The sequence below is a fragment of the Pan paniscus genome, chromosome 20 (assembly GCF_029289425.2).
Source record: "Pan paniscus chromosome 20, NHGRI_mPanPan1-v2.0_pri, whole genome shotgun sequence".
In the NCBI taxonomy this organism is placed as follows: Eukaryota; Metazoa; Chordata; class Mammalia; order Primates; family Hominidae; genus Pan; species Pan paniscus.
Window position 1 is genome coordinate 14,836,905 of NC_073269.2, and position 27,999 is coordinate 14,864,903.

At 49.3% G+C, this 27,999-nt stretch overlaps 1 protein-coding gene across 2 annotated transcripts in view; it reads right to left on the reverse strand.

Moving 5' to 3' along the window:
- The window catches only part of OLFM2 (olfactomedin 2), an 83,028-nt gene extending 64,557 nt beyond the window's left edge, over positions 1-18,471 (reverse strand). Inside the window, exon 1 of one of the 2 annotated variants that reach the window (XM_014342478.4) lies at positions 18,260-18,471. In XM_014342478.4, coding sequence (XP_014197964.2) covers positions 18,260-18,322 — 63 coding nt within the window. In that variant the 5' untranslated portion in view covers positions 18,323-18,471. The remainder of the gene's footprint in view (positions 1-18,259) is intronic. The other variant, XM_063599854.1, reaches the window with a different exon arrangement.
- Between the last annotated feature and the right edge of the window lie 9,528 nt (positions 18,472-27,999).

The following is a 27,999-nucleotide window of genomic DNA, read 5'->3' on the forward strand; positions in this document are numbered from 1 at the left end:
TTGAACTCCTGACCTCTAGAGATCCACCCACCTCGGCCTCCCAAAGTGCTGGGATTACAGGCATGAGCCACCGTGCCTGGCCACTTTAGTTCTTTTATCTTTTTTTTAAGGCGAGGGGCTGGGCACTCTGTTGCCCAGGCTGGAGTGCAGTGGTGCAATCATAGCTCACTGTAACCTTAAACTCCTGGGCTCATGTGATCCTCCTACTTCAGCCTCCTGAATAGGTGAGACTACAGAGGCACACCACCGTGCCCAGGTAATTTTTTAAGTTTTCTGTAGAGATGGGGTCTCACTATGTTGCCCGGGCTGGTCTCAAACTCTTGGGCTCAGGCAATCCACCTGCCTCAGCCTCCCAAAATGCTGGGATTGTAGGCATAAGCCACCACGCCAGACCCTAAAACTCTTTTTAAAGACCCAACAATTCCATCTACCCAAGAGAAACCAAAGCATATGTCCATGAAAAGACCTACACATGAATATTCATAGCAGCATTGGTCGTAATGAATGAAACAATCCAAATACCCATCAACTGGTGAGTGAATAAACAAATTGCGGTACATCCATACAATGGAATGCCATTCCACCATAAAAAGGAACTTGCTCCTGATATATGCTACAATGTGGATGATCCTCAAAAACATTTTGCTAAGTAAAAGGAGCCAGATGCAAAAGACCACATAGTTTATGATTCTATTTATACATAATGTCCAGGGACAGCAAATCAATACAGACATAAAGTAGACGAGAGATTGCCTGCAAGTGGGGGTGGGAGTGGAGATGGAATGCAAATGGACACGGGGGCTGTTTTGGAGGTGATGAAAATGTCCTAAAATTGGATCGGGGTGATGACCGCACAACTCTGTAAATTTACGAAAAGTCACTCAATTGCATGCTTACACAGGTGAATTTTATGCTCTGTAAATTATACCTCCATAAAACTGCTGAAAAGGGAAGATCCACCAGGCACGGTGGCTCACGCCTGTAATCCCAGCACCTTGGGAAGCTGAAGCGGGAGAATTGCTTGAAGCCAGGAGTTTGAGACCAGCCTGGGCAACGCAGTGAGACCTCATTTCTCTCTTTTTTTTTTTTTTCTTTTTTTTGAGATGGAGTCTTGCTCTGTCACCCAGGCTGGAGTGCAATGGGGTGATCTCGGCTCATTGCAAGTTCCGCCTCCCAGGCTCATGCCATTCTCCTGCCTCAGCCTCTGGAGTAGCTGGGACTACAGGCGCCTACCACCACGCCCGGATAATTTTTTATATTTTTAGTGGAGATGGGGTTTCACTGTGTTAGCCAGGATGGTCTCGATCTCCTGACCTCGTAATCCACCTGCCTCGGCCTCCCAAAGTGCTGGGATTTACAGGCGTGAGACACCTTGCCCGGCCAAGACCTCATTTCTTCCTATTCATTTATTTATTTGAGACAGAGTCTCGCTCTGTCACTCAGGCTGGAGTGCAGTGGCCTGATCTTGGCTCACTGCAACCTTCCCCTCTGGGTTCAAGTGATTCCCTTACCTCAGCCTCCCGAGTAGCTGGGATTACAGGTGCACGCCACCACGCCTGGCTAATTTTTGTATTTTTAGTAGAGACAGCATTTTGCCACATTGGCCAGGCTGGTCTCAAACTCCTGACCTCAGGTGAACCTCCTGCCTCGGCCTCCCAAAGTGCTGGGATTATAGGCATAAGCCGCCACACCTGGACCACTGCCATTTTTTTTTTTTTTTTTTGAGACAGAGTCTTGCTCTGTCGCCCAGGTTGGAGTGCAGTGGTGAGAGCTCGGCTCACTGCAATCTGTGCCTCCAGGGTTCAAGTGATTCTCGTGCCTCAGCCTCCTGAGTAGCTGGGATTACAGGGGCACGCCACCATGCCCAGCTAATTTTTGTATTTTTTTTTTTTTTAGTAGAGGTGGGGTTTCACCATGTTGGCCGGCTGGTCTCGAACTCCTGACCTCAGGTGGTCTGCCCACCTCGGCCTCCCAAAGTGCTAGGATTACAGCTGTAGGCCACCACACCTGGCCCCTCCCCACCAAAAAAAAATTTTTAAGTAGCTGGGCATGGTGGCATGTCCCTGTAGTACCAGCTACTTGGGAGACTGAGGTGGGAGGATCGCTTAAGCCCAAGTGTTTGAGGCTGCAGTGAGCTATGATGGCACCTCTGCACTCCATCCTGGGCAACAGAGCAAGACCCTGCCTGTACAAAAGGGGGAGGCATTTTTAAACTTTACTTGCAAGCTCCCTCTTTGAGGTGCCCTGCACTGTACTAACACGAGAATAGGTGTCTCCTTAAATTTTGAGCCCAAGATTCCTTGCTTGCATCACCCTGGTCCTGGCAATGATGTACCCACGGTCAGAAATGAGAGATTATTTACTTTTTACCCCTCCTTCTCCATCCCTCCTCTTCTATTCAAACCAGCACCACAGCCAGCTAATCCTGATGCAGAAATATCTCAAGAAAGTGTCCCCTCTTCCCCATCATCATCACTGTGAACATCGTGCTGATGAGCCACTGAAAAAAATGTTTCTTCTGGGGCTAGGCGCGGTGGCTCATGCCTGTAATCCGAGCACTTTGGAAGGCTGAGGTAGGCAGATCACTTGAGGCCAGGAGTTCGAGACCACCCTGGCCAACATGGCAAAACTCTGTGTCTACTAAAAATACAAAAAAAAAAAAAAAAAAAGTAGCCAGGCGTGGTGGCACAGACCTGCAATCCCAGCTACTTGGGAGGCTGAGGCAGGAAAGTTATTTGAACCTGGGAGGCAGAGGTTGCTGTGAGCAGAGATCACACCACTGTACTCCAGCCTGGGCAACAGAGTGAGACTCCATCTCGAAAAAAAAAAAAGTTTATTTCCCTTGAAATTTCTGGGTGGTAAAAAACTCATAACTGTTGGAAAAGTATCAATAATTGCTGAGGTTTATTTAGTACTATCATGTTCCAGACACCATTTGCAGCAAAGTACATGTAACAACTCATTTAACCCTCAGAATACCCATATGCAACAGACAGAATTATAATTTTCTTTTGTTTGTTTTGGGATTTTGTTGTTGTTGTTTTGAGACAGGGTTTTGCCTACCGTCACCCAGGCTGGAGTGCAGTCACATGATCATACTTCACTGTAGCCTCGACCTCCCTGGCTCAAGCGATCCTGCCTCAACCTTCCGAGTAGCTGGGACTACAGTCACATGCCACCATGCTTGGCTAATTTTTTTTTATTTTTGGTAGAAACAGGGTCTTACCATGTTGCCCAGGCTGGTCTCAAACTCCTGGCTCAAGCGATCCCCTTGCCTCAGCTTTTCAAAACACTGGGAAGACAGGCATGAGCCACTGCACCCAGCTAGGCAAAGGTTTTTAAAATAGAACACTAACAAGCACTAGCCATGAAAGAAAAAATTATTTGAACTACATTAAATTTTTTTTTTTTTTTTTTGAGACGGAGTCTCGCTCTGTCACTGAGGCTGGAGTGCAGTGGCGTGATCTTGGCTCGCTGCAAGCTCCGCCTCCCGGGCTCATGCCATTCTCCTGCCTCAGCCTCCCAAGTAGCTGGGGCTACAGGCACCCGCCACCACGCCTGGCTATTTTGTATTTTTAGTAGAGACAGAGTTTCACCATATTAGCCAGGACGGTCGTGATCTCCTGACCTCGTGATCCGCCCACCTCGGCCTCCCAAAGTGCTAGGATTACAGGCATGAGCCACCACGCCCAGCCTGAACTACATTAAAATTAAGAAATCCTGGCTGAATGCAGTGGCTCATGCCTGTCATCCCAGCACTTTGGGAGGCCAGGGCGGGAGGATGGTTTGAACCCAGGAATTTAAGACCAGCCTGGGCAACACAGTGAAATACCATCTCTAAAAAAACTACAAAAATTAGCTGGGTGTGGTGGTGTGCACCTATAGCTCCAGCAACTCGACAGGCTAAGGTGGGAAGATCGCTTGAGCCCAGGAGATCGAGGCTGCAGTGAGCCGTAATTGCACCACTGCACTCCGGCCTGGGCAACAGAGTGAGACCCTGTCTCAAAAAAAAAAAAAAAAAAAAAAAAAAGAAATGAAATGAAATTAAGGAATTCTATTGATTAAAAGACACCACTAAGAGAATGAAAAGAAAAGCTACAGAGAAGATATTTGCAGTCATTATGACCAATAAAAATCTCATATCCTGATTTTATAGTTATGTAAAATATGAATATGTATCTATGTAAAATCTGGATACACACACACACACACACACACACACACACAATTCCTACAAATCAGTAAGAAAAAACCAGACATCTGAACAGAGAAGTGGGCAAAAGACTTAGACATTTCACAAAAGTGGATATCCAAGTTGTCAATAAACATATGCAAAGGCACTTAATTAATCATCAGGCACATCACTCATCATCAGGAAATGTAAATGAAACCCACGATGTTCCCAGCACTTTGGGAAGCTGAGGTGGGAGGATCACTTGAGCCCAGGAGTTGGAGACCAGCCTAGGCAGCATAACCAGACCCTGACTCAAAAAAAACAAAAATAAATTTATAAATAAACCCACAATGCAATACTATTTGGCACCCATCAGAATGTCTAAAACTAAAAAAAGGCCAGGCACAGTGGCTCATACCTGTAATCCCAGTACTTTGGGAGGCCAAGGTGGGTGGATTGCTTGAGCTCAGGAGTTCCAGATTAGCCTAGGCAACAGGGCAAAACCCCATCTCTACAAAAAAATTAGCCAGGCGTGGTGCTGCATGCCTGTGGTTCTAGCTACTTGAGAGGCTGAGGTGGGAGGATCGCTTGAGCCTGGGAGGTTGAGGTTGCAGTGAGCACAGATCATGCCACAGCACTCCAGCCTGGGTGACAGAGTGAGACCCTGTCCCACAAAAAAAAAAAAAAAAGAAAGAAAGAAAGAAAGAAAAAAAGAAAAGAAAAGAAAAAGAAAGACAACACCAAGTGTTGGGGAGGATATGGAGCAACTGGAACACTTCATACACTACTGGTGGAAGAGTACATTGTTGACTTTTTGGAAGAGTCTCTGAAACTTTGGAAGACTGTACAGCAGTTTCTCCCTATGACCCAGCAATTCCACTCCTACATATATACAGTTGAGCTTCATGATTCCAAAATTCCAGATTGGCAAATTCGCCTACTTGTTGCAATTTGTTTATACTCTAAGATCAATACTCGCTGGGGCATTTGTGGTCATTTGTGGACATGCACAGTGATAATTTTTTTTTCTTGTTTAGAAACAGGGTGGAGTAGCCGGGCACGGTGGCTCATGCCTGTAATCCCAGCACTTTGGGAGGCCAAGGTGGGCAGATCACTTGAGGTCAGGAGTTCAATACCAGCCTGGCCAACATGGTGAAATCCTGTCTCTACTAAAAATACAAAAATTAGCCAGGTATGGTGGGTGCACACCTGTAATCCCAGATGCTTGGGAAGCTGATGCACAAGAATTGCTTGAACCTGGGAGTCAGAGGTTGTAGTGAGCCAAGATCATCGCCACTGCACTCCAGCCTAGGTGACAAAGTGAGACTGTCTCAGGAAAAAAAAAAAAAGAAAGAAAGAAGGAAAGAAAGGAAAGAAGGAAAGAGACAGAGAAGAAAAGAAAAGAAAAGAGAAAAGAAAAGAAAAGAAAAAAGAAAAGGAAAAGAAAAGAAAAGAGTGCAGTGGTGGGATTGCCTTTACCTCCTGGGCTCAAGCGATCCTCCCAAGTAGCTGGGACTTCAGGCATGCAGCACCACACTTAGCTAATTAAACAAATTTTTTTTGTAGAGCTGGGCGTGGTGCCTCACGCCTGTAATCCCAGCACTTTGGGAGGCTAAGGCAGGTGGATTACCTGAGGTCAGGAGTTCGAGACCAACCTGGCCAACATGTCGAAACCCCGTCTCTACTAAAAATACAAAAATTAGCCGGGCTTGGTGGCGTGTGCCTGTAATCCCAGCTACTCGGGAGGCTGAGGCTCAAGAATCACTTGAACCCACGAGGTGGAGGTTGCAGTGAGCCGAGATCGTACCACTGCATTTCAGCCTGGGCAACAGAGCAATAACCCCGTCTCTACAAAAAAAAAAAAAAAAGGCCGGGCGCAGTGGCTCACACCTGTAATCCCAGCACTTTGGGAGGCCGAGGCGGGCAGATCACGAGGTCAGGAGATCGAGACCATCCTGGCTAACACGGTGAAACCCCGTCTCTACAAAAATACAAGAAAATTACCTGGGCGTGGTGGCGGGTGCCTGTAGTCCCAGCTATTCGGGAAGCTGAGGCAGGAGAATGGTGTGAACCCGGGAGGCGGGCTTGCAGTGAGCCAAGATCACGCCACTGCACTCCAGCCTGGGCGACAGAGCGAGACTCTGTCTCCAAAAAAAAAAAAAAAAAAAAAAATTGTTTTTGAAATGGAGGTCTCGCTCTGTTGCCCAGGCTGGTCTCGAACTCCTGGGCTGAAGCCATCCTTCCGCCTTGGCCACCCAAAGCACTGGGATTATAGGCGTGAGCCATTGCTCCCGGCCTGACAACATACTGAGTCACCCAACCCTGTTGAGGTCTAATAAGGAGACACTCTGCTTTCTTCCTCCGGCTCTGATACTACATGCAAGTGTCTTTTTTATGGTCCATTTAGTGCCAAGCTTTTCATATTTTTGTGCTGTTTGTTGGTGACTTTGCTATCTTCAGTGGCCCCCACGCACCATGCTGAAGTGTAGTCTAGTGTTTCTAAGTCAAGAAGGCTGTGACGTGTGTCACGGAGAAAAGACGTGTTACAGAAGCTTCATTCAGGCATCAGATCTAGTGCTATTGGCCGGGAGTTCAATGTTAATGAGTCAAAAAATAAATATATATGTGATATATATATATGCGTGTATATATATAGATATGATTGATATATATATATGATATTCTAAAACAGAAACACACATAAAACAAAGTTATGGCTGGGCACCGTGGCTCATGCCTGTAATCCCAGCACTTTGGGAGGCTGAGGCAGGCAGATTGTTTGAGCCCAGGAGTTGGAGACCAGCCTGGGCAACATGGTGAAATCCTAGCTCTACAAAAAATTAGCCAGGCCTGGCGGTGCTTAGTCCCAGCTACTCAGCATGTTGGGAGGCTGAGGTGGGAGAATGGTTTGAGTCCGGAAGGCGGAGGCTGCAGTGAGCCTAGATCACACCACCGCACTCTAGCCTGGGGGACAGAGTGAGACCCTGTCTAAACAAAACAAAACAAAAAAAAGTTATATATTATTCAGTTGACAAAAACGTTGTGGTCAGAGGCTTTCGACAAAAATAACAAGTGTTGGTGAGGATGTGCAAAAATAGGAACCCTTTGTGGGAATGTAAAATAGTGCAGTCGCCGTAGAAAACATTCTCGTAGTTCTTCAAAAACTTAAAACATAGTTACCATAAGACCCAGCAATACTTTTTTTTTTTTTGAGACAGGATCTTACCCTGTCACCCAGGCAATGGTACAATCATGGCGCACTGCAGCCTTGACCTCCTGGGCTCAAGTAATCCTCCCACCTCAGCCTCCCAAGTACCTGGGACCACAGGCACAGCTAATTTTTGTATTTGTTGTAGAGACACGGTTTCACCATGTTGCTGAGGTTGGTCTCAAACTCCTGGGCTCAAGCAATCCACCCACCTCAGCCTCCCAATTGCTGGGATTACAGGTGTGAGCCACCGCGCCTGGCCCAGCAATGCCACTTCTGAATACGTACACAAAAGAATTGAACTCAGTGTCTCAAAGAGATATTGGTACACCCGTGATCATAGCAGTATTATTCAAAAAAGCCCAAAGGTGAAAACAACCAGGCCGGGCGCGGTGGCTCACACCTGTAATCCCAGCACTTTGGGAGGCTGAGGTGAGAGGATTGCTTCAGGCCAGGAGTTGAAGACCAGCTTGAGCAAGATGACAAGACCCCATCTCTACAGAAAAAATTTAAGAATTAGCCAGCCGTGGTGGCATGCACCTGTAGTCCCAGCTACTTGGGAGGCTGAGGCGGAAGGATCCCTGGAGCCCAGGAGATAGAGGTTGCAGCGAGCTATGATGGTGCCACTGCACTCCAGCCTGAGTGATGGAGAGAGACCTCCTCTCTAACATTAAGACTTTTTTTAAAAAAAAGCTGAAAACAACCCAGTGTCTATTTATTGATGAATGAATGGATAAACAAAATGTGGTATATCCATACATGGAATATGATTCAGCCTTTAAAAGGATGGAAATTCTAGGCCAGGCATGGTGGCTCACGCCTGTAATTCCAGCACTTTGGGAGGCTGAGGTGGGCGGATCACGAGGTCGGGAGATCGAGACCATCCTGGCTAACATGGTGAAACCCCATCTCTACTAAAAATACAAAAAATTAGCCGGGCATGGTGGCGGCCGCCTGTAGTCCCAGCTATTCCGGAGGCTGAGATGGGAGAATCGCTTGAATCTGGGAGGCGGAGCTTGCAGTGAGCTGAGATCGCGCCACTGCACTCCAGCCTGGGACAGAGAGCGAGACTCCATCTCAAAAATAAATAAATAAATAAATAAATAAATAAATAAATAAATAAAGTGATAAATTTTACATTACGTGTATTTTACCACAATTAAAAATTTTTAAAGTCTTCCATTTAAACACGCACAACCTCTTCTATGAGTCACTATTACCAGCTCACTAAATTCTAGGCCAAGTGCAGTGGCTCACGCCTGTAATCCCAGCAGTTTGGGAGGCTGAGGCAGGAAGATCTTATGAGCCCAGGAGTTCAAGACCGGCCTGGACAATATAGTGAGACCCTGTCACTACAAAAAATAAACAAAAAAAATTATGTGGGCATGGTGGCACACGCCTGTGGTCCCAGTGACTCAGGTGGCTGAGGTGGGAGGACTGCCTGAGCACAGGAGTTTGAGGCTGCAGTGAGCTGTGATCGCGTCACTGCACTCCAGCCTGGGCGACAGAGCAAGACTCTATCTCTAAAAATAAATAAATAAGGTCCAACACGGTGGCTGATGCCTGTAATCCCAGCACTTTGGGAGGCCGAGGCAGGCAGATCACGAGGTCGGGAGTTTGAGACCAGCCTGGCCAACATGGTGAAATCCTGTCTCTACTAAAAATACAAAAATTAGCCAGGCGTGGTAGCACACGCCTGTTAACCCAGTTACTTGGGAGGCTGAGGTAGGAGAATTGCTTGAACCTGGGAGGGGAAGGTTGCAGTGAGCTGAGATCCCACCACTGCACTCCAGCCTGGGCGACAAAGCGAGGCTCTGTCTCGAAAAAAATATAAATAAATAAATGAATAAATAAATTCTAAAATCCTTAACCCAGATTTCGAAGCCTTTACAGTCAGATCACAACCTTTTCGAGCTCACTTCCCTTCTCCTATCTGCACCCACCATAGGCATCAACCACACACTTACCCTAGTTCCCATTTCCAGAAACTTCCCCTCTTTTAAACATGGTTAGAATCGTGTAAAATAAGGGTAAACCCACCAGGTCTTGTCAGCATGACCAATGACTTTCTTCTGTGTCCACCCTCCAGTCTTCACTCGCTCATCCTTCAAGGCCCATCTCAAATGCCACCTCCCCCAGGAAGCCCACTTGACTCTTGACATCTGGCACTTTGTACCATGTGTCGGCTGCATCTGTCTTCCAAATTTGGCAACTGACAGCCATTCAGAGCGGACTGTGTCACGTCCCTCCTGAGTGAGTGAGTGCCTCTATCAGTGTCTTTCTCATAGAAATTACTAGAGAAATTAGGAACAGAAACAATCTGGGCCTGGTGCAGTGACTCATGCCTGTAATCCCAGCACCTTGGGAGGCTGAGGCGGATCACTTGAGGTCAGGAGTTCGAGACCAGACTGAACAATATTGTGAAACCCTGTCTCTACTAAAAATACAAAAATTAGCTGGGCCCTGTGGCTCACGCCTGTAATCCCAGCACGTTGGGAGGCTGAGGCAAGAGGATCACTTAAGGCCAAGAGTTCAAGACCAGCCTGGGCAACATAGTGAGACCCCCATCTCTACCAAAAAAAAGAAAAAGAAAGAGAAAAATTAGCTGGATGTAGTGGTACACACCTGTAGTCCTAACTATTTGAGAGGCTAAGGTAGGAGGATCACTTGGGCCAAGGAGGTTGAGGCTACAGTGGGCTGTGGTCACACCACTCCACTCTAGCCTGGTCAACAGAGCAAGACCCTGCCTCTTAAAAAAATAAATAAATAAATAAAATTTAAAAAGAACCTGGCTCACCATGTGCTCATCATGTATTTTTCCTGGGATTCACCAGGACTCTCTTAGAGCCTAAAAAGTGAGAAGCTATTTGCCATTTCATTTGATGGCTGAACTGGCTTTGCCTTTTTGTTTCTTTCTTCTTGTGCAATGACACCTGTCTTCTTGTCTATTAAGCAAGGCTAGTTACTAGCTGCCCAGGATTGTTGGAACTATGTGTAAAGTAAGAGTAAACTGGGACCGAGAGTCTACTGGGTCCCCAGGAGCAACAAGAACAACCTTTTCCAGGCTGGATGCAGTGGCTCACGCCTGTAATCCCAGCACTGAGGGAGGCCAAGGTGGGTGGATCACTTGAGGCCAGGAGTTCAAGACCAGCCTGGGCAACATGGCAAAACCCCGTCTCTATTAAAAATACAAAAACTAGCCAGGCATGGTGGTACACGCCTGTAGTCCCAGCTACTTGGGTGGCTGAGGCATGAGAATTGCTTGAACCCAGGAGGCAGAGGTTGCAGTGAGATGAGATCGTGCCACTGCACTCCAGACTGGGCGACAGAGTGAGACTCTGTCTGAAAAAAAAAAGAGAGAGAGAAAGAGAATAAGCTTTTGTATACAGTCTTCATGGAATCTACTCTCCCTACTGTCTGCTCTTTCCTGGTGACTTCTTGGTTTGTGGCTGCACTCTGGATGGATGAAGTTGCAAGACACACTGAGGTGGTGTGCACCTGTAATCCCAACTACTTGGGAGGCTGAGGCAGGAGAATTGCTTAAGCCCAGGAGTTTGAGGCCTGCCTGGGCACCATGGCAAGACCCCATCTCAAAAAGAAAAAAAGAGATAGAATGGGCTTCCACCTTGGCAGGGAAGACATGTCAATGTTCTCAGACAAGAGTTCCCTAGATATGGGAATAAAGTGTTCCTGTCATGACAAGTTTTTTCCCAACACAGCCAGACTCAACTCCTCCAGAAGTTAAATCTACTCCACCCCTTGAAAGCACAAACTACCACCCAGTGCTTGTTGCATAGTACAACGCTTGAGATACAGAAGGCTCCAGTGAATGCTCTCTAAATGAATACATGGGCCGGGCGCGGTGGCTCACACCTGTAATCCCAGCACTTTGGGAGGCTGAGGCGGGTGGATCACCTGAGGTCAGGAGTTTGAGACCAGCCTGAACAACAATATAGAGAAACCCTGTCTCTACTAAAAATGTAAACATTAGGTGGGTGTGGTGGTGTGTGCCTGTAGTCCCAGCTACTTGGGAGGCTGAGGCGGGAGAAGAACTTGAACTCGGGAGGTGGAGGTTGCAGTGAGCCGAGATTGCACCACTTCACGCCAGCCTGGGCGACAGAGTGAGACCCTGTCTCAAAATAAAATAAAATAAAATAAATGAATACATGCATGTAGGAACAAATGAAAACAGCACATTACTCTCTCTCAGGCACTAACACTGAATCCTGGGGCTACAAAGTCATTGCCCACACCAGCCACTGGGCTCATCAGAAACCCACACATACCAGGCCAGGCGTGGTGGCTCACGCCTGTAATCCCAGCATTTTGGGAGGCTGAGGCAGGCAGATCACCTGAGGTCAGGAGTTCGAGACCAACCTGACCAACATGGAGAACCCTCGTCTCTCCTAAAAATACAAAATTAGCTGGATGTGGTGGTGCATGCCCGTAATCCCAGCTACTCGGGAGGTTGAGGCAGGAGAATCACTTGAACCCGGGAGGCAGAGGTTGCGGTGAGCCGAGATCGCGCCACTGACCTCCAGCCTGGGCAACAAGAGCGAAACTCCATCTCAAAAAAAAAAGAAAGAAAGAAAGAAAGAAAGAAAGAAAAGAAAAGAAAGAAAGAAATCCACACATACCATATGGTTGGCCTACATGGATACAGTCACTGGTGTAATGATGATACAAGCATGTCCCTGTGCTCATGGTCCCTGAACATGCACACAGTCACCAAACATACACATACACGCATGACACCACAGACACATGCCTATGGGGCCAAAGTTAGAGTGAGGCCAGTTATGCAAGTGCAGAGGGGGAGCCCATATTTATTTAAAAATTTGTTTTTATTCATCATAGATTTTTCTTGCGTCAATTGAGATTTTTCTTAAAATGTTCCATTAAAATATTATTTATCTTGGTTACTGGTTTTTATTTTTTTGGGGGGCATACCCTTAAATTTTGTACTATAGCTGAACTCTGTACCATGTACCTGTCACCCTAGCTACTCAGGAGGCTGAGGCAGAAGAATCACTTGAGCCCAGGAGTTGGAGGCTTCAGTGAGCTATGACTGCACCACTGCACTCCAGCATGGGTGACAGAACAAGACCCCGTCTTAGAAATAGGCCCGGCACCGTGGCTCACGCCTGTAATCCCAGCACTTTGGGAGGCCAAGGCGGGCAGATCATCTGAGGTCTGGAGTTCGAGACCAGCGTGGGCAACGTGGTGAAACCCTGTCTCTATTAAAAATACAAAAATACAAAAAAAAAAACAAAAAAAAATTAGCCGGCTGTGGTGCTGTGCGCCTGTAATCCCAGCTACTCGAGAGGCTGAGCAGGAGAATCGCTTGAACCCGGGAGGCGGAGATTGCAGTGAGCCGAAATCGCACCACTGCACTCCAGTGTGGACGACACAGCAAGACTGTTTCAAATATCATCATCATCATCATCAACTTTTTAAAATGTTTGCACCCGCGGCGAGTATCTCACCTGTTTTACCCTGACCTGGGCACCCCCATCCCACATACGCACATGCCCACGCACAGGTGCAAAACCACACACATTCACCCACCAGTCACACAGACGCACACAGTCCCTGCACAAACCTCACTCGACCACTAGATGTCGCTCAAGCTCCATAATCTTAAATCCAGCCCCAAGGGGCTCTTTCCTACACTAACTCGGAGTCTTTAAATTTCCTTTTACTTCCCTCCACTGGGACATTTACATGCTCTAAAGGAGCCCCAGGAGAACATCGTCTTACCCCTAAACAGCAGTGCCCTATCGGTGGAATGTCAGGTACAGGTAAAGAAGACGGGTTTTCTTTCTTTCTTTTTTGTGGAGACAGGGTCTCAGTCTGTCGCCCAAGCTGGAGTGCAGTGGTGCAATGATAGCTCACTGCAGCCTCAAACTCCTGGGCTCAAGTGATCCTCACACCTCAGCCTCCTGAGTAGAACTACAAGCCTGGCCAATTTTTTTTAAAGTTACTGCAGAGGCCGGGCATGGTGGCTCACGCCTGTAATCCCAGCCGTTTAGGAGGCCGAGGCAGACAAATCAAGATGTCAGGAGTTCGAGACCAGCCTGGCCAAAATGGTGAAACCCCATCTCTACTAAAAATACAAAAATTAGCTGGGTGTGGTGGCACGCCCCTGTAGTCCCAGCTACTCGGGAGGCTGAGGCACAAGAATCTCTTGAGCCCGGGAGGCAGAGGTTGCAGTGAGCTGAGATCATCACAATACTGTACTCCAGCCTGGGTGACAGAACAAGACTCCATCTCAAAAATAAAAAAATAATAATAATAAATAAAAAGAGAAAGTTATTGTAGAGATGAGATCTTGCTGTATTGCCCAGGCTGGTCTCAAATTCCTGGCCTCAAGAGACCCTCTGGCTTTGGTCTCCCAAAATGCTGGGATCATAGGTATCAGCCATCACACCTGGCCTGAAGAATGGATTTTCTTGGTGCCTTCCATCCAGGAGCGAGTGTTCCCCTGACACTCTCTTGATAAAAGAATCCTGTGGTTTGAGAAAGAAAGACACTCTGTGTGTGTGAGGGGGTCCATCCATCCATCCATTCATCCATTCAGCAGATATTTCTTGAGCACCTACTGTGTGTCAGGCTCTGCTCTAGACACTGGAGAAACAACAAAGCTAGCTGAACCCTGATAAACTGCCGCTCTAGTGGGGAAATAGAGAATGAATGAATAGAAGAATCATAGAAATGTGGAAACGAGAGCTATAAAGAAAAATATGGCCGGGCGTGGTGGCTCATGCCTATAATCCCAGCACTTTGGGCGGCAGATCACCTGAGGTCAGGAGTTCAAGACCAGCCTGGCCAACATGGTGAAACCCTGTCTCTACTAAAAATACAACAAAAACTAGCTGGGCATCAGGTGGCACGTGCCTGTAGTCCCAGCTACTCGGGAGGCTGAGGCACGAGAATCACTTGAACGGGTGAGGCAAAGCTTGCAGTGAGCCGAGATTGCGCTACTGCACTCTAGCCCAGGCAACAGAGTGAGACTCAGTCTCAAAAAAAAAAAAAAAAGAAAGAGAGAGAAAGAAAAAGAACACGGAGTAAGCACTCAGAGAGTGGCAGCAGGGGGCTATTTCACTTAGCTGTTCAGGGTGAGCCTCTTGGAGGAGGTGACATTTAAGCAGAAATCAGAGATAAATAGCTACCGGGGGGAACAGTGTCACAGGCAGAGGGAACAGCAAGTGTGAAGTCCCTGAGGCACGTGATCTAAACTGAATTATTCCTTCTCCCCATCCTCTGAAAGCCCCAGGAAAGAGTTGGTCCCAAACCCAGATAGTGCCAACGATGTAGCTAGATCTTAGGGAGGCCTTCGCAGGGATCAGGAAGGCATCTTTTCCACAAGTAAAATAGTGGGGCTCAGAACTGTCAAGCTCTCTGGTAGTCACTCCCAGGCCAGAACCCAGAACATCTTGGATAGATCCTGGATGAATGGACAATGCCTCTGACAGGCCCTGCTTTCCTGTTCTCCTGCTCTCTGGGTCAAATCCAAACTTCTGCCCACAGCTTACAAGTTCCTAAGTGGTCTGGCTTCCCCGGCCTCATCTCCCCGCGACCTCTCCAGCCACACCAGCGTCCACACTGCTTCTGAAACTCACCGAGCTTGTTCTTACCCCAGGGCCTTTGCACCTTCTGTTCCTCCCACCTTGAATGCTCTTCCCCCAGACATCCACAAGGCTCCCTCTCTCACCTCTTTCAGATGTCACCTGAAATGCTACTTCCTTAGAGACACCTTCCCTGACCACACTGGCTCAAATAGCCCCCACCTTGTAATCTTTTTTTGTTTTTTTTTTGCTTTGAGACAGTCTTGTTCTGTTGCCTAGGCTGGAGTGCAGTGGCATGACCTCGGCTCACTGGAACCTCTGCCTCCCAGGTTCAAGCAATTCTCCTGCCTCAGCCTCCTCAATAGCTGGGACTACAGGTGTGCACCCCCACACCTGGCTAATTTTTTGCATTTTTAGTAGAGACGGAGTTTCACCATGTTGGCCGGGCTGGTCTCAAACTCCTGACCTCAAGTGATCCACTCACCCTGGCCTCCCAAAGTGCTGGGATTACAGGTGTGAGCCTCCATGCCCGACTGTTATCACTCTAATCTTTTTTTTTTTTTTTTTTTTTTTTTTTTTTGAGACAGAGTTTCACTCTTGTTGTCCAGGCTGGAGTGCAATGGCGATCTCAGCTCACCGCAACCTCTGCCTCCCAGGTTCAAGCAATTCTCCTGCCTCAGCCTCCCTAGTAGCTGGGATTACAGGCGCCTGCCACCACGCCCAGCTAATTTTTTGTATTTTTAGTAGAGACAGGGTTTCACTATGTTGGCCAGGCTGGTCTCGAACTCCTGACCTCAGGCGATCCACTTGCCTCAACTTCCCAAAGTGTTGGGATTACAGGCGTGAGCCACAGCACCCGGCTCCAGTCTAATCTTCTATACTTTATCTGTTATTCTTCATGCTACTTGCATTGTATTATATGTATATTTAGTTGCCGACACCGTATTACGTGGTTATTCGGCTCTTTTCTGTCTCCTCTGCTAGGTCAACTCCAGGAGAGCAGAGATTTGATGACTCAGTTGGTGGCTGTATCCCCAGTGCATAATCATATCTGTTCATTGAATGGATTAACCAATGATTTCTAGGAAGGACCCCTGGGCCCATCAGGGACAGGGAAGAAGTCTTTGGAAAGTGATGGAGGGAGCGAAGAGTGGGTAGAGCATCCTCTCTGCAGACCCCTCCCTTCCCTGGGGTGCCAGGCTTGGTGGGCCAACGCCAAGGGGGTGTATGGGGCGCCGAGACTGTTTCACAACCATGTAGTTCCCGCAGTGGCCGCCTGGAGGCACTGCAGCCCGCGGCAGGATTCCACCAGCCCCGCCCTAACGGATTACCTCATTTGGCCACGCCCCCGTTGTCCTTTAGCCCCGCCTCCACTGACCTCGTTAGTCCCGCCCCCAAAGCAACCCCCTCCCAGCCCTGGGGGCTGTAGGAGTCACCCTCCAATTGCAATTCTGGCAGCAAACTCTGGCATCCTAGCCAATCTTGGTGAGAAGCCAGAAAATCTAGTGCCCCCCTAGCAGGGGGTGGAGGAGAAGCCACAGGGGGTGGTTCTCTGTCTCCTCTGCTAGGTCAAGGATAATTCAACTTGATTCCTGGCTCATTTTTTTCCCACTGGTTTCTCAAGTGTGTGCCTCTTTTGGTCTCTCGTCTCCCAGGTGTGTCTCTTGGCTTCTCTCCGGCTCACACATCCATTGAGTACCTATTGTGTGTGTCCTCATGCCTGGGGCTGGGCACACTCCCTATCCCACCCAGCGCGTGGGTGCTGAGATGCGTGGGGAAATGGAGGAGCGAGGGAGGGGACCCCACAATCTCTCCTCGTGGCCTGGAAATCCTTCTATCTGGAGTCTAACCTCCATTCCTCCCAACACCCCCCTCGGGGTGAGCACAAGGGTCTGATTCTTTTCTTGATAAGGAGAAGGTGCCCAAATTGTTTCTCCCCTGCCTATCTACCTAAAAGCCCACCTAGCAATGTCTTCACGGACGCTGTCCACACCCATGGGGCGGATTATTTAACAAGAGGGTAATCGTGTGGGCTCAGGAGCCGGACTGCCTCGGTTCAGTCCCACCTCTGTCACTCTCGAGCTTGAGCAAGTGATTTAACTTTTCTGTGCCTCAGTTTCCCCATCCATAAAATGAGGTAACAATACCATGCTCTAGTAGGGAGGAGGCAGAGGGGGTTAAATGCCTTAGTCTGTGCTGTGTGATTGAAACAGCACCTCTCAAATTAGCACGTAATGAATGATCACTGTTATCATAATGACTATTTTATTATTTTTGATCCCAGCTCCCCTGTGAACTCCTACAGATCTGAGAACTTGGGGGTGCTCTCACTTCCAAGATGGAGGAGGAGAGGGGCTTTCCAATAGCAAAAGAGAGCGTGGACGCCCCACATTTTGCAAGCCTCCCTGAGCCTGCCCAAGAGAAAGGTGCCATGGGGAGGGAGACCTGCTTCTGTAAGGGTATGAATGGCGTGTGCGGTTGTGAGCAAGGCACCAAGACACACACACACACGTGCATGGATGGACACGTTTGCACACACAGCGCTTGCACACACACACACCCTTTTAGAGTGATTTATCCAAAGGTACAGAATAGCACACGCTCACTCCAAGGCTCTCACACGGCCACACACCTGGCCACACACGTATTGTACAACACCCAGTCATCTGGAGCCAGTAATGAGGACACGGTCACACACAGACTCTGTCTCACGTACTGATCACACCCCAACTCAGGCACTAGTTGGACAAGCCCCCCAACCGCCACACACACAAACTCCCCCCGGTCACACCCAACCACGACACAAAGACACACACGTTTACCCTGCACCCCCACAGCATTTCACACGCGTCCCCGTCAGTCACTCTCACGTGAGTCCCGTCCCCTGCCCCACACTGGGGGCTGCAGGCGAGGAGTGGGGGGCTTCAGAAACTGGGCATCTCGGCCCCGAAGAGGAAGTCAAGGGTAAGCAACCGCCCCCCTCCAATGCCCCCTGAAGTTTCCCTCCCAACCCCATTCAGCTCCAGCGAGATGGCGGGGTGGGGGCTCGGGGCCATGGAGGGGTTGAGAACCCCAAAGACGCCACCCCCCAAACCAGCCCAGCTTGAGGCTGGATTTGAAGCCCCCCTTGTCCTCTCCCAAGCCAGAGAGTGCACGTCCCGGCCCCTCCCCCGCTGCGACCCCCGCCCCTCGCCGCCCTGCAGCTGGGGGGGCTTGTGGAGCCTCCCAACCCCGTTTCTCCGGGAACCCTCCGCGCCCCCCTCCTCTCCCGGAGCCACCCGCGCCCGCACCTGCCCGCCGGGCCCCTACCTGTCCGGCCAGGCCTGAGCACAGCAGCAGCAGCAGCGGCGGCGGGACCGTGAGCGGCCACATGACGCGCCCCCAGCCCGGCGTCCCGACCCCCGCCCGCCCTAGCGGCGCCTCGGCGCGGGGACCGCCACCAGGCGCGACCCCGCCCGCCCGGCCGGGGCGACCCTGCGCCGCCGCCTCCCCCGCCTCGCCGGCGGCCGGGATTCCGCCCCACCCCCGCCCCCTCGCTCGCTCCGAGTCTTTGTCGCGGGCTCCGCCCCCCGCCCCGCCCCCAGCTCCTCTTCTGGAGCAGCTCGAGCAGGGTCGGGTGGGGGGGTGGGGGGCGGGGAAGTGGGGGAGCCAGCCCCGGCGATGGGACCTGAGGACAGGACTTGGCAGCGCCCCCCAACCCCCAGGCCATTCCGGGAGCGGGTCGCGGAGGTGGGGGAGGGGTGCCCGTCACGTGTTTGTAAATTTCACCCTCCGGGGGCATTTCCCACGTTGCAGGTGGGACGGGGACGAATGGTTGGGGGAGAGGAATAGGAGGAAGGCCTGGTAGCAGAGAAGGGAAATGATGAACGCCCCCTCCCTAAAAACTCAACAGTCAACAGGGAAACTGAGGCAGAATCTGAAATTGGAAGTTGGAGGAGGGGTCAATGCCAGGACAAGAGGGGTGAGGCATAGATGGAGACGGGGAATAAGAGGAAAAAATTGAGGTTGGGGGGACAGGAGACCGAGAATCAGGCAAGAGGCCAATGGAAATGGCCACGTGGGTGGGCTTGGCCTCAAAAAGGGGCGTCTCGTTTTCACTCTCCCCGGGCGCCCCATTTCCCCACCAGTCCTCCCGCTGGAAGCCTCCCCGCCTCCGCCACACCTGGAAGACTTTCTCTTCGCTCCTGTTTCAATAGCCCAAGATGAAAGACCACATCCCCCGAGAGAATCAAAATATTAACACCGCCTCCACGCGAAGCCATTTGCATATGAAGGGCGTCCTTGTCTAGCCTCTCTTTCGGGAGGCTTTCCAGCCTTTCTCTGCCTCTCACTCCTCCAAAAGTGTCCCTAGGCCGGGCGCGGTGGCTCACGCCTGTAATCCCAGCAATTTGGGAGGCTGAGGAGGGTGGATCATCTGAGGTCAGGAGTTCAAGACCAGCCTGGCCAACATGGCAAAACCCCACCTCTACTAAAACATACAAAAATTAGCCGGGCGTGGTGGTGCATGCCTGGAATCCCAGCTACTCGGGAGGCTGAGACAGGAGAATCGCTTGAACCTGGGAGGCAGAGGTTGCAGTGAGCAGAGATCGTGCCATTGCACTCCAGCCTGGGCAACAGGAGCAAAACTTGTCTCAAAAAAAAAAAAAAAAAAAAAAAAGTGTCCCTAGTCGTCTTTCCTCCCCACAGCCCCTCTAGGGATTCGGATATATGTAGGCAGAGGTGGAGGAGGGGGGCGGGCAAATAAGTCAGACTAGAAAGAAATCGGGCATAAAATATGCGAGGCCAGGAAGCCTGGCATTTTTGTGACCCTGATACTGTTGGGCTAGGAGGGGTCTCCCCAGACGCTGGTGGGGCCTCGACCCCAGCTGGTGTCCAGGCTCTTAACACCGTCGCAAGAATGAATTCAAGGAGGAATCAGAAAATCATGAAAAGTTCGGAGATTTTTTTGTTAAGGGAAAAGTCCACACTTGAGAAAAGGGAGTGGGCGTACTTAAGAGAGAGAGATGGGCAAGGTGGTTTGGGACTGCTACCTTTATATGTCTCTTTTTTTTTTTTTGAGACAAAGTCTCGCTCTGTCACCCAGGCTGGAGTGCAGTGGTGTGATCTCGGCTCACTGCAACCTCTGCCTCCCGGGTTCAAGCAATTCTCCTGCCTCAGCCTCCTGAGTAGCTGGGATTACAGGTGTGCGCCATCACAGCCGGCTAATTTTTTGTGTTTTTAGTAGAGACGGGGTTTCACCATATTGGCCAGGCTGGTCTCAAACTCCTGACCTCGTGATCCACCCGCCTTGGCCTCCCAAAGTGCTGAGATTACAGGCGTGAGCCACCACAACAGGCCACTGTGTATCTCTTTAACCAAGGGACGGAATATTCATGAAAACTGGAAAAAGGTGGACTGTGGTGCCACCCATTTTTACACCAAATTTGGGTGTCCCTGGAACTGTCAAGGGCGCTGGTGGGTGGGTAATTTTAGTATTTTAATGAGTGCATAATGAGATCCTAGGTGAAACCTAGGTAGAATGTAACACCATGTTGGGTCCAGTAGGTCTTAGCCAGCTTGGTCCACACCCTGGTTTTCAGGATCTTATCAGCCTGTAGCCTCTAGTCATGTGAAACGGCTGCCTGTGACCACCCTGGATCATTCCTGTCTCAACCCTACTGGGGATAAAACATGTCGATGATGGTTTTGTCAGGTCAATGAGAAAGAGCTTGGTGACCCACAGATCTGGGTTCAACCCTGGTGCTGCCACTTCTTGGCCATGTGACCTTAGGGGAAAAGCTTTCCCCCTCTTAGAAGACCTGTTTTTTGCAGTTATTGGGAGACATCTGTGACTCTAAGCAAAGAGAGCACCTAGCTAGCACTCACTCCCCAGCACGCCTTGCAACAACCAACCATGCACTGGGTTGAGGACACTCATCATAGGATGTGGACACAAAATAGAGTCTGAGCCTGCGAAGACATCCCGTTTATTCTTCTTTTTTTTTTTTTTTTTTTTTTTTGAGATGGAGTCTCACACTGTCACACCCAGGCTGGAGTGCAGTGGCTTGATCTCGGCTTACAACCTCTGCCTTCCGGGTTCAAGGGATTCTCCCGCCTCGGCCTTCCAAGTAGCTGGGATTACAGGCGCCTGCCACAAGGCCTGTCTAATTTTTCATATTTTTAGTAGAGATGGGGTTTCACCATATTGGCCAGGCTGGTCATGAACTCTCGACCTCAGGTGATCCACCTGCCTCAGCCTCCCAAAGTGCTGGAATTACAGGCATGAGCCACCGCACCCATCCTATTCTTCTATCTCCTTTTCCCAAATGGGAGACGGTCCTTTGTGGGCCCTTCAGGCCAATCCTGCAGTTGGCGTTGCATAAAAGGAGGACATTGGTTGGTAGGACCCACAAGCTCTTGACCAAGAGTGGGTCTCACGGTCAAGAGTCAGCACTCTTGACTCATGAATGCTGCATTTCAGGACCATGAACACTGTCCTCCTTGGGCTCTGGTCACTGAGATGATCACAGTTACAACTAAGCTACAGCCTGTGTTATATGGTTGGAATTTGGTCGATATGCACTTAGATCTATTCCCCACTTTTCCCCTGCTCCCCTCTGTATCAGGGCAATGGCTCCTGCAAATTATCTTTCTCAGGTTCTCTACACACTACATTTCCCAGGCTTCTTTGCATCTGGTTAGGCTCAGTCAATAGGAGGTCTACAGGCAGATTGGAGGGTGCCAAGAAAGGAGAAGCCAGAGAATTTACCCCCCTCCACTTTGAGTGTCTCTAGCCATGGCTGCTGTGCCTCCTCTGTGGTCTCAGTCCCATTAGGTATTCCCCACCATGGTGGGGGGTGGGGGCAGGTGACTGGCCAGGTAACTGCAGCTCCTGGATTCAGGTAACTACCACCTCCCTTTGTTGTTTCAGTCCTTGCAAAGATGATAGCTAGCAACTAGAGTTGATTCACCTGCTCCAGTTTGCACTTAAAACCTACCTAATAGGGCCAGGTGCGGTGGCTCATGCCTGTAATCCCAGCACTTTGGGAGGCCGAAGCGGGTGGATCACCTGAGGTCAGGTGTTTGAGACCAGCCTGCCCAACAAGGCAAAACGCTGTCTCTACTAAAAATACAAAAAATTAGCCAGGCATGGTAGCGGGTGTCTGTAATGCCAGCTACTGAGGAGGCTGAGGCAGAAGAATCGCTTGAACCCAGGAGGTAGAGATTGCAGTGAGCTGAGATCATGCCATTGCACTCCAGCCTGGGCAACAATAGTGAAACTCTGTCTCAAAAAAGAAAAAAACAAAAACAAAAACAAAACCTACCTATCGGCTGAGTGCCATGGCTAACACTTCTAATCCCAACACTTTGGGAGGCTGAGGCAGGTGGATTGTTTGAGCCAAGGAGTTCAAGACCAGCCTGGCCAACATCTCTGTAGAGATGCTGCATCTCTACCAAAAATACAAAAATGAGTCAGGCATGGTGGTGCACACCTGTAGTCTCAGCTACTCAGGAGGCTGAGGTGGGACGATCATCTGAGCCTGAGAAGGTCGAGACTGCAGTGAGCTATGATTACTCCACTGCACTCCAGCCTGGGCAACAGAGTGAGACCCTGTCTCAAAAAACCCCACAAAAACAAACAAACCTACCTACCTAATACCTCAGTGTGTGGCTAATTAAAGTCCCCATATTAAATTCTTTCTATTGAATTTGCTGGGATGGGCTGTTTTTCTGACTGGACCTTAGTCAATGCATTCAATGCCGTTGGTCATTGACTGGTATGGTTAGTGGCCCCCTGGGTGTCCTGATGGCATTGTGGTTTGTGTCCTGTTGAACCGGGATCTGTGCTGCCGTCAACATCCTGGTTCTGCCAGGGTCAGCATTGTGGTCAGAATTGTGGTCACTCCTGGTCATTCTTGGTTGTGTTGTGGTCAGTGTGGTGATTAGTACTACAGTCAGTTTCCTGGTTATGCTGTGCTCTGTCCTAGTGCTATGGTCCTTGTCCTGAGCTTGCTGTGGATAATGACCTGGCCAAGCTATGGTCAAAATTATGATTGAGTCATACTAAGGTCAAAGTCACACTCAGCATCCTAGTTGCACTGATATCAGCTTCAAGGTCAGCACTGTGGTTAATGTTAAGAAGAGTGCACTGTCTATGGTGCAGTGGTCAGAATTGTGGGCCATCATTGAAGAGACATCAGGATCCGCTTCTCAAGGATCTATTGTGGCAAAATGGATGAACTGGGGACTCAGGGTCTGGCACTGGGCACAGGTCATTCTCCATGACAGGAAGCAGGGAGGCAGGGCGTTGGATCTTGCCATCTGGCCATTGGGTTTTTCTAATTGGCATTTGGACAGCCAATTAGACAGGAACTTGGACAGCCATGGGTTCCTGTCACCCTCTCACAGCCCACATCTGTTTCCTCACACCCTGTACCACCCACTTCATAGAGAAAGTGATCATGAAGTGAATGCCTGCCAACACATACCTTTGCTCTTGCTAATCCCTGAATATATTATTTAGAGGTCCTTTGGTAGAATTTAGCAGAAACTCAACTTGAACTGGATTAAGAAAAAAAATCTATTGGCTCATATAACTTAAACAAAAATGAGGGTAGTGGAATTCAGTCATGGCTGGATCCAGGGTTTCTGTTATATCATCAGGATTCTGTCTCTCTCCATTCCTCATCTCTCATTTCTCATCTCTCATTTCTCATTCCTTGCTGTCTTCTGGGAAGGATTCACTTTTAGCCAAGAGATGACAAAGATGGTTTCCAGAAGCTTCTCTCTTCCAAGCTCAGCAGCATCAGCAAAAAGAGAGCTTGCAAAATAATGTCTCATTATGCATCCCAAGTTGTGTGCCCATCCTGAACCAATTATGTATTCAGAGGAATTCATTATTTGGCTTGGCTAGGTCTGGCTCATAGATCACCCCCACGGAGCCAGAGAGTGCAGTTAGCCTTATTCAACCTACATTGGATAGGAAGTGGGAGGTAGAGAAGGATATAGAATGTTGACCACTAAAAGAGAGAAAGGACACTGTACAAGCAAAACCAAAATATATGGTTTTGGGTGGGGGGTGGTTCTTGGCATCATTTCAACCCCCTAGTATGCATTCCTTATTATAGAGCCTGCAAAGCAAAAATACTTCCAGACTCCCTTGCAGCTAAACTTCTGTAGGCCAATTAGGTTTCATCCATTAGAAGCATGAGAAGTGGGTGGTGGAAGAAGGTGGAATTAATCTTCCTGTTATGCTGGTAGAGGCAGCTGCTAAGCACAATTGGGAGACACTGGATTTTCCTGCAGGAATGTTCCTGTTTCCAATTGTGAGAACAACCCGTTTTTGTTGAGAGTCCATTGCAGTAACAATGATGACTGCCTCCGTATCTCTGAATTGCAACTTTCCTGGTGTTTTCATTGTTTTGTTGTTCCTGTTGCTGTTGTTGTTGTTGTTGTTTTTGAGATAGAGTCTCGCTGTGTCACCCAGGCTGGAGTGAAGTGATGGGATCTTGGCTCACTGCAACCTCCACCTCCCAGACTCAAGCAATCCTTCCACCTCAGTCCATCCCAGTAAATGGGACTGCAGTTGCATGCCCCCACACCTTGCTAATTTTCTGTATTTTCTGTAGAGATGGAGTCTCTCCATTTGCCTAGGCTTGTCTCAAACTCCTGGGCTCAAGGGATCCACCCGCATTGGCCTCCCAAAGTGCTAGGATTACAGGCGTGAGTCACCACGCCCAGCCATGCTGTTCCTTTTTATGGTTCAATAATATTCCATTGTGTGGATATCCCATATTTTGTTCATTAATTATGGTGATGTAGTCTTAAAGTCAAAAATCCCAACCCTAGGGGATAATTCTCCACCTCCCTGCTAATAATAGAGGCAGAAGCTCCTGCTTGGGTGAGTTGGGAGGTGATGGTTTTTGTTTTGTTTTTGTTTTTGTTTTGAGATGGAGCCTCGCTCTGTTGCCCAGGCTGGAGTGCAGTGGTACAATCTCAGCTCACTGCAACCTCCACCTCCTGGATTCAAGCGATTCTCCTGCTTCAGCCTCCAGAGTAACTGGGATTACAGGCACATGCCATCACGCCCAGCTAGTTTTTTGTATTTTTAGTAGAGACAGGGTTTCACTATGTTGGCCAGGCTGGTCTTGAACTCCTGACCTCAAGTGATGTGCCTTCCTTGGCCTCCCAAAGGGATAGGATTACAGGGGTGAGCCATTGCTCCCAGCCGGGAGGTGGTGTTTTGTAGCAAGTCATTCTATCGGCTTTCCCTAGATCCCTATTCTCCAGCCTTGGTTCTGTAAGCACCAAGTTCCCTGGTTTTGGTTCTCATTTCCTGCAACTAAACCGTGATTGATATGTGCTTGGAAGATTCATTCCCTTTATCTGTCTGAAGAGAACCTCATAATTCACGAAGCCCCAATACTCCAAGCTATTCATGACCTACCTACTCAGTACTCCCTCCTGGACCATGCTGGAAACATCTCTTTAACAGGAACCTTCCTGACTCACTGAGCTCCAGTGAAGCACCCACCACTGGGATACATCCTCTCCATACATTAATTCCTTGAGTTCTTACAACAACCCTATAGGGTAGGCACTGTTATCCCCCATTTAAAAATGCAGGCCAGGTGCAGCAGCTCATACCTATAATCCCAGCACTTTGGGAGGCAGAGGACTGCAGATCACTTGAGCCCAGGAGTTTGAGACCAGCCTGGCAACATGGCAAAACCCCATCTCTACAACAAATACAAAAAGTAGCCAGGCATGGTGGCTTGCGCCTGTAGTACTAGCTACTTGGAAGGCTGAGGAGGGAAGATCGTTTGAGCCCAGGAGGTCGAGGCTGCAGTGAGCTGCAATTGCACCACTGCCCTCCAGCCTGGGTGACAGAGCGAGACCCTGTCTCTAATAAATAAATAAATGAAAAGTTTGAGGCTCAGAGAAGTTAAGTAATTTGCCCGAGGTCACCCAGCTATAAAGGGCAGACACAGGATTCAGACTGAGTTCCATCTGACTCAAAGCCAACCTATTGACCGGGTGCAGTGGCTGGCACCTGTATTCCCAGCACTTTAGGAGACCAAGGTGGGAGGATCACTTGAGCCCAGGAGTTCTAGGCTGCAGTGACCTGTGATGGTGCCACCGTACTCCAGCCTGGGTGACAGAGTAAGACCTTGTCTCTTTTCTTTTTTTCAAAAGAAGAAAAAAAAAAGGAAGTAGTTGGGGTCTCGCCCAGGTAATTCTTTTTTTTTAGCGGGGGGAGATGGAGTCTTGCTCAGTCGCCCAGGCTGGAGTGCAGTGGCGCGATCTCGGCTCACTGCAAGCTCTGCCTCCTGGGTTCACACCATTCTCCTGCCTCAGCCTCCCGAGTAGCTGGGACTACTGGCGCCTGCCAACACGCCCAGCTAATTTTTTTTGTATTTTTAGTAGAGACAGGGTTTCACCATGTTAGCCAGGATGGTCTCGATCTCCTGACCTCGTGATCCACCCACCTCGGCCTCCCAAAGTGCTGGGATTACAGGCATGAGCCACCATGCCCGGCCTCACCCAGGTAATTCTTTTAATTAACGAGAGCCCATCTCTACTAAAAATAAAAAATTATCTGAGCATGGTGCCTTGTGCCTGTAGTCTCACCTACTTTGGAGGCTGAAGCAGGAGAATTGCTTGAGCCTGAGAGATTGAGGCTTCAGTGAGCTGATTGCACCACTGCACTCCAGCCTGGGCAACAGAGTGAGACCTTGTCTCAAAAAAGAAAGAAAGAAAGGGGCCCGGCACTGTGGTTCACAACTGTAATCCCAGCACTTTGGGAGGCCGTACTGGGTGGATTACTTGAGGTCGGAAGTTTGAGACTAGCCGGGCCAACATGATGAAACCCCGTCTCTACTAAAAATACAAAAATTAGCCTGGCATGGTGGCGCATGCCTGTAATCCCAGCTACTTGGGAGGCTGAGGCAGGAGAATTGCTTGAAACCGAGAGATGGAGGTTGCAGTAAGCTGAGATCACTGCACTCCAGCCTGGGTGACAGAATAAGACGAAAGAGAGAAAGACAGAGAGAGAGAAAGAAAGAGAGAGAGAAAGAAAGAAAGAGAGAGAGAGAAAGAAAGAGAGAGAGAGAGAAAGAAAGAAAGAGAGAGAGAGAAAGAAAGAGAGAGAGAGAGAAAGAAAGAAGAAAGCAAGAAGGAAGGAAGGAAAGAAAGAAGCAGAAAAAGAGGAAGGAAGGGAGGAAGGAAAGAAGGAAGGGAGGGAGGGAGGGAAGGAAGGAAGGAAGGAAAGAGAGAGAGAAAGAAAATAGACACACACACAACTCCACAAAACCCGCAATTCAGACACACAGCTCACACACAGGTCTCCAGCATAGACATATTTATACATCCGTTTACTCAAACACTCACAATACAATCACATAAAACAGGCAGACAGTTCACATGCCAACACACTCTTGCACAGACACGCAAACAGAAGCATGGAATTTGTACAAAGCACGCTCACAGTGTCTGATCCATAACTCAGACACGGAGTCACGCCCACAAAGGCACAGTAGAGGCAGAGTTCACACACAAACAGACCCGTGGGGACCCACGACACAGCCCTCTGACACGAGGACGCCAGGCCAGGGCAGCGTGGGAATGAGGCTGCAAGGAGGGAGTGAGGTGGAGAGGATGACTCAGGAGGCCTCTCTGGGGGAGGAGGAGGGAAGGGGGAGGAGGGCAGGCATCCAGCGCATGTGGTTCCTATTAGGGGCCTGGGAATTGAGGCATGAGCTGGCGGGACAAGGAGACCCAGGAACGCTTCCCAGCCTTACCAAAGCAGGAAGGAGCAAGGCCCTGATCTAAGGCCATGCGACCGGAACTTGGCTCAGAACCACAGCCGTTCTAAGGCAGAGTGGTCTGCCCCAAGCCAGGCCCAGCAGGGGCTCATTTCAACCCCTGCGATAGTCCTGGAGAAGATTTCTTTTTCTTTTTTCTTCTTTCTTTCTTTCTTTTTTTTTTTTTCTGAGACAGAGTTTCGCTCTTGTTGCCCAGGCTGCAGTGCAATGGTGCGATCTCAGCTCACTGGAACCTCCACCTCCCAG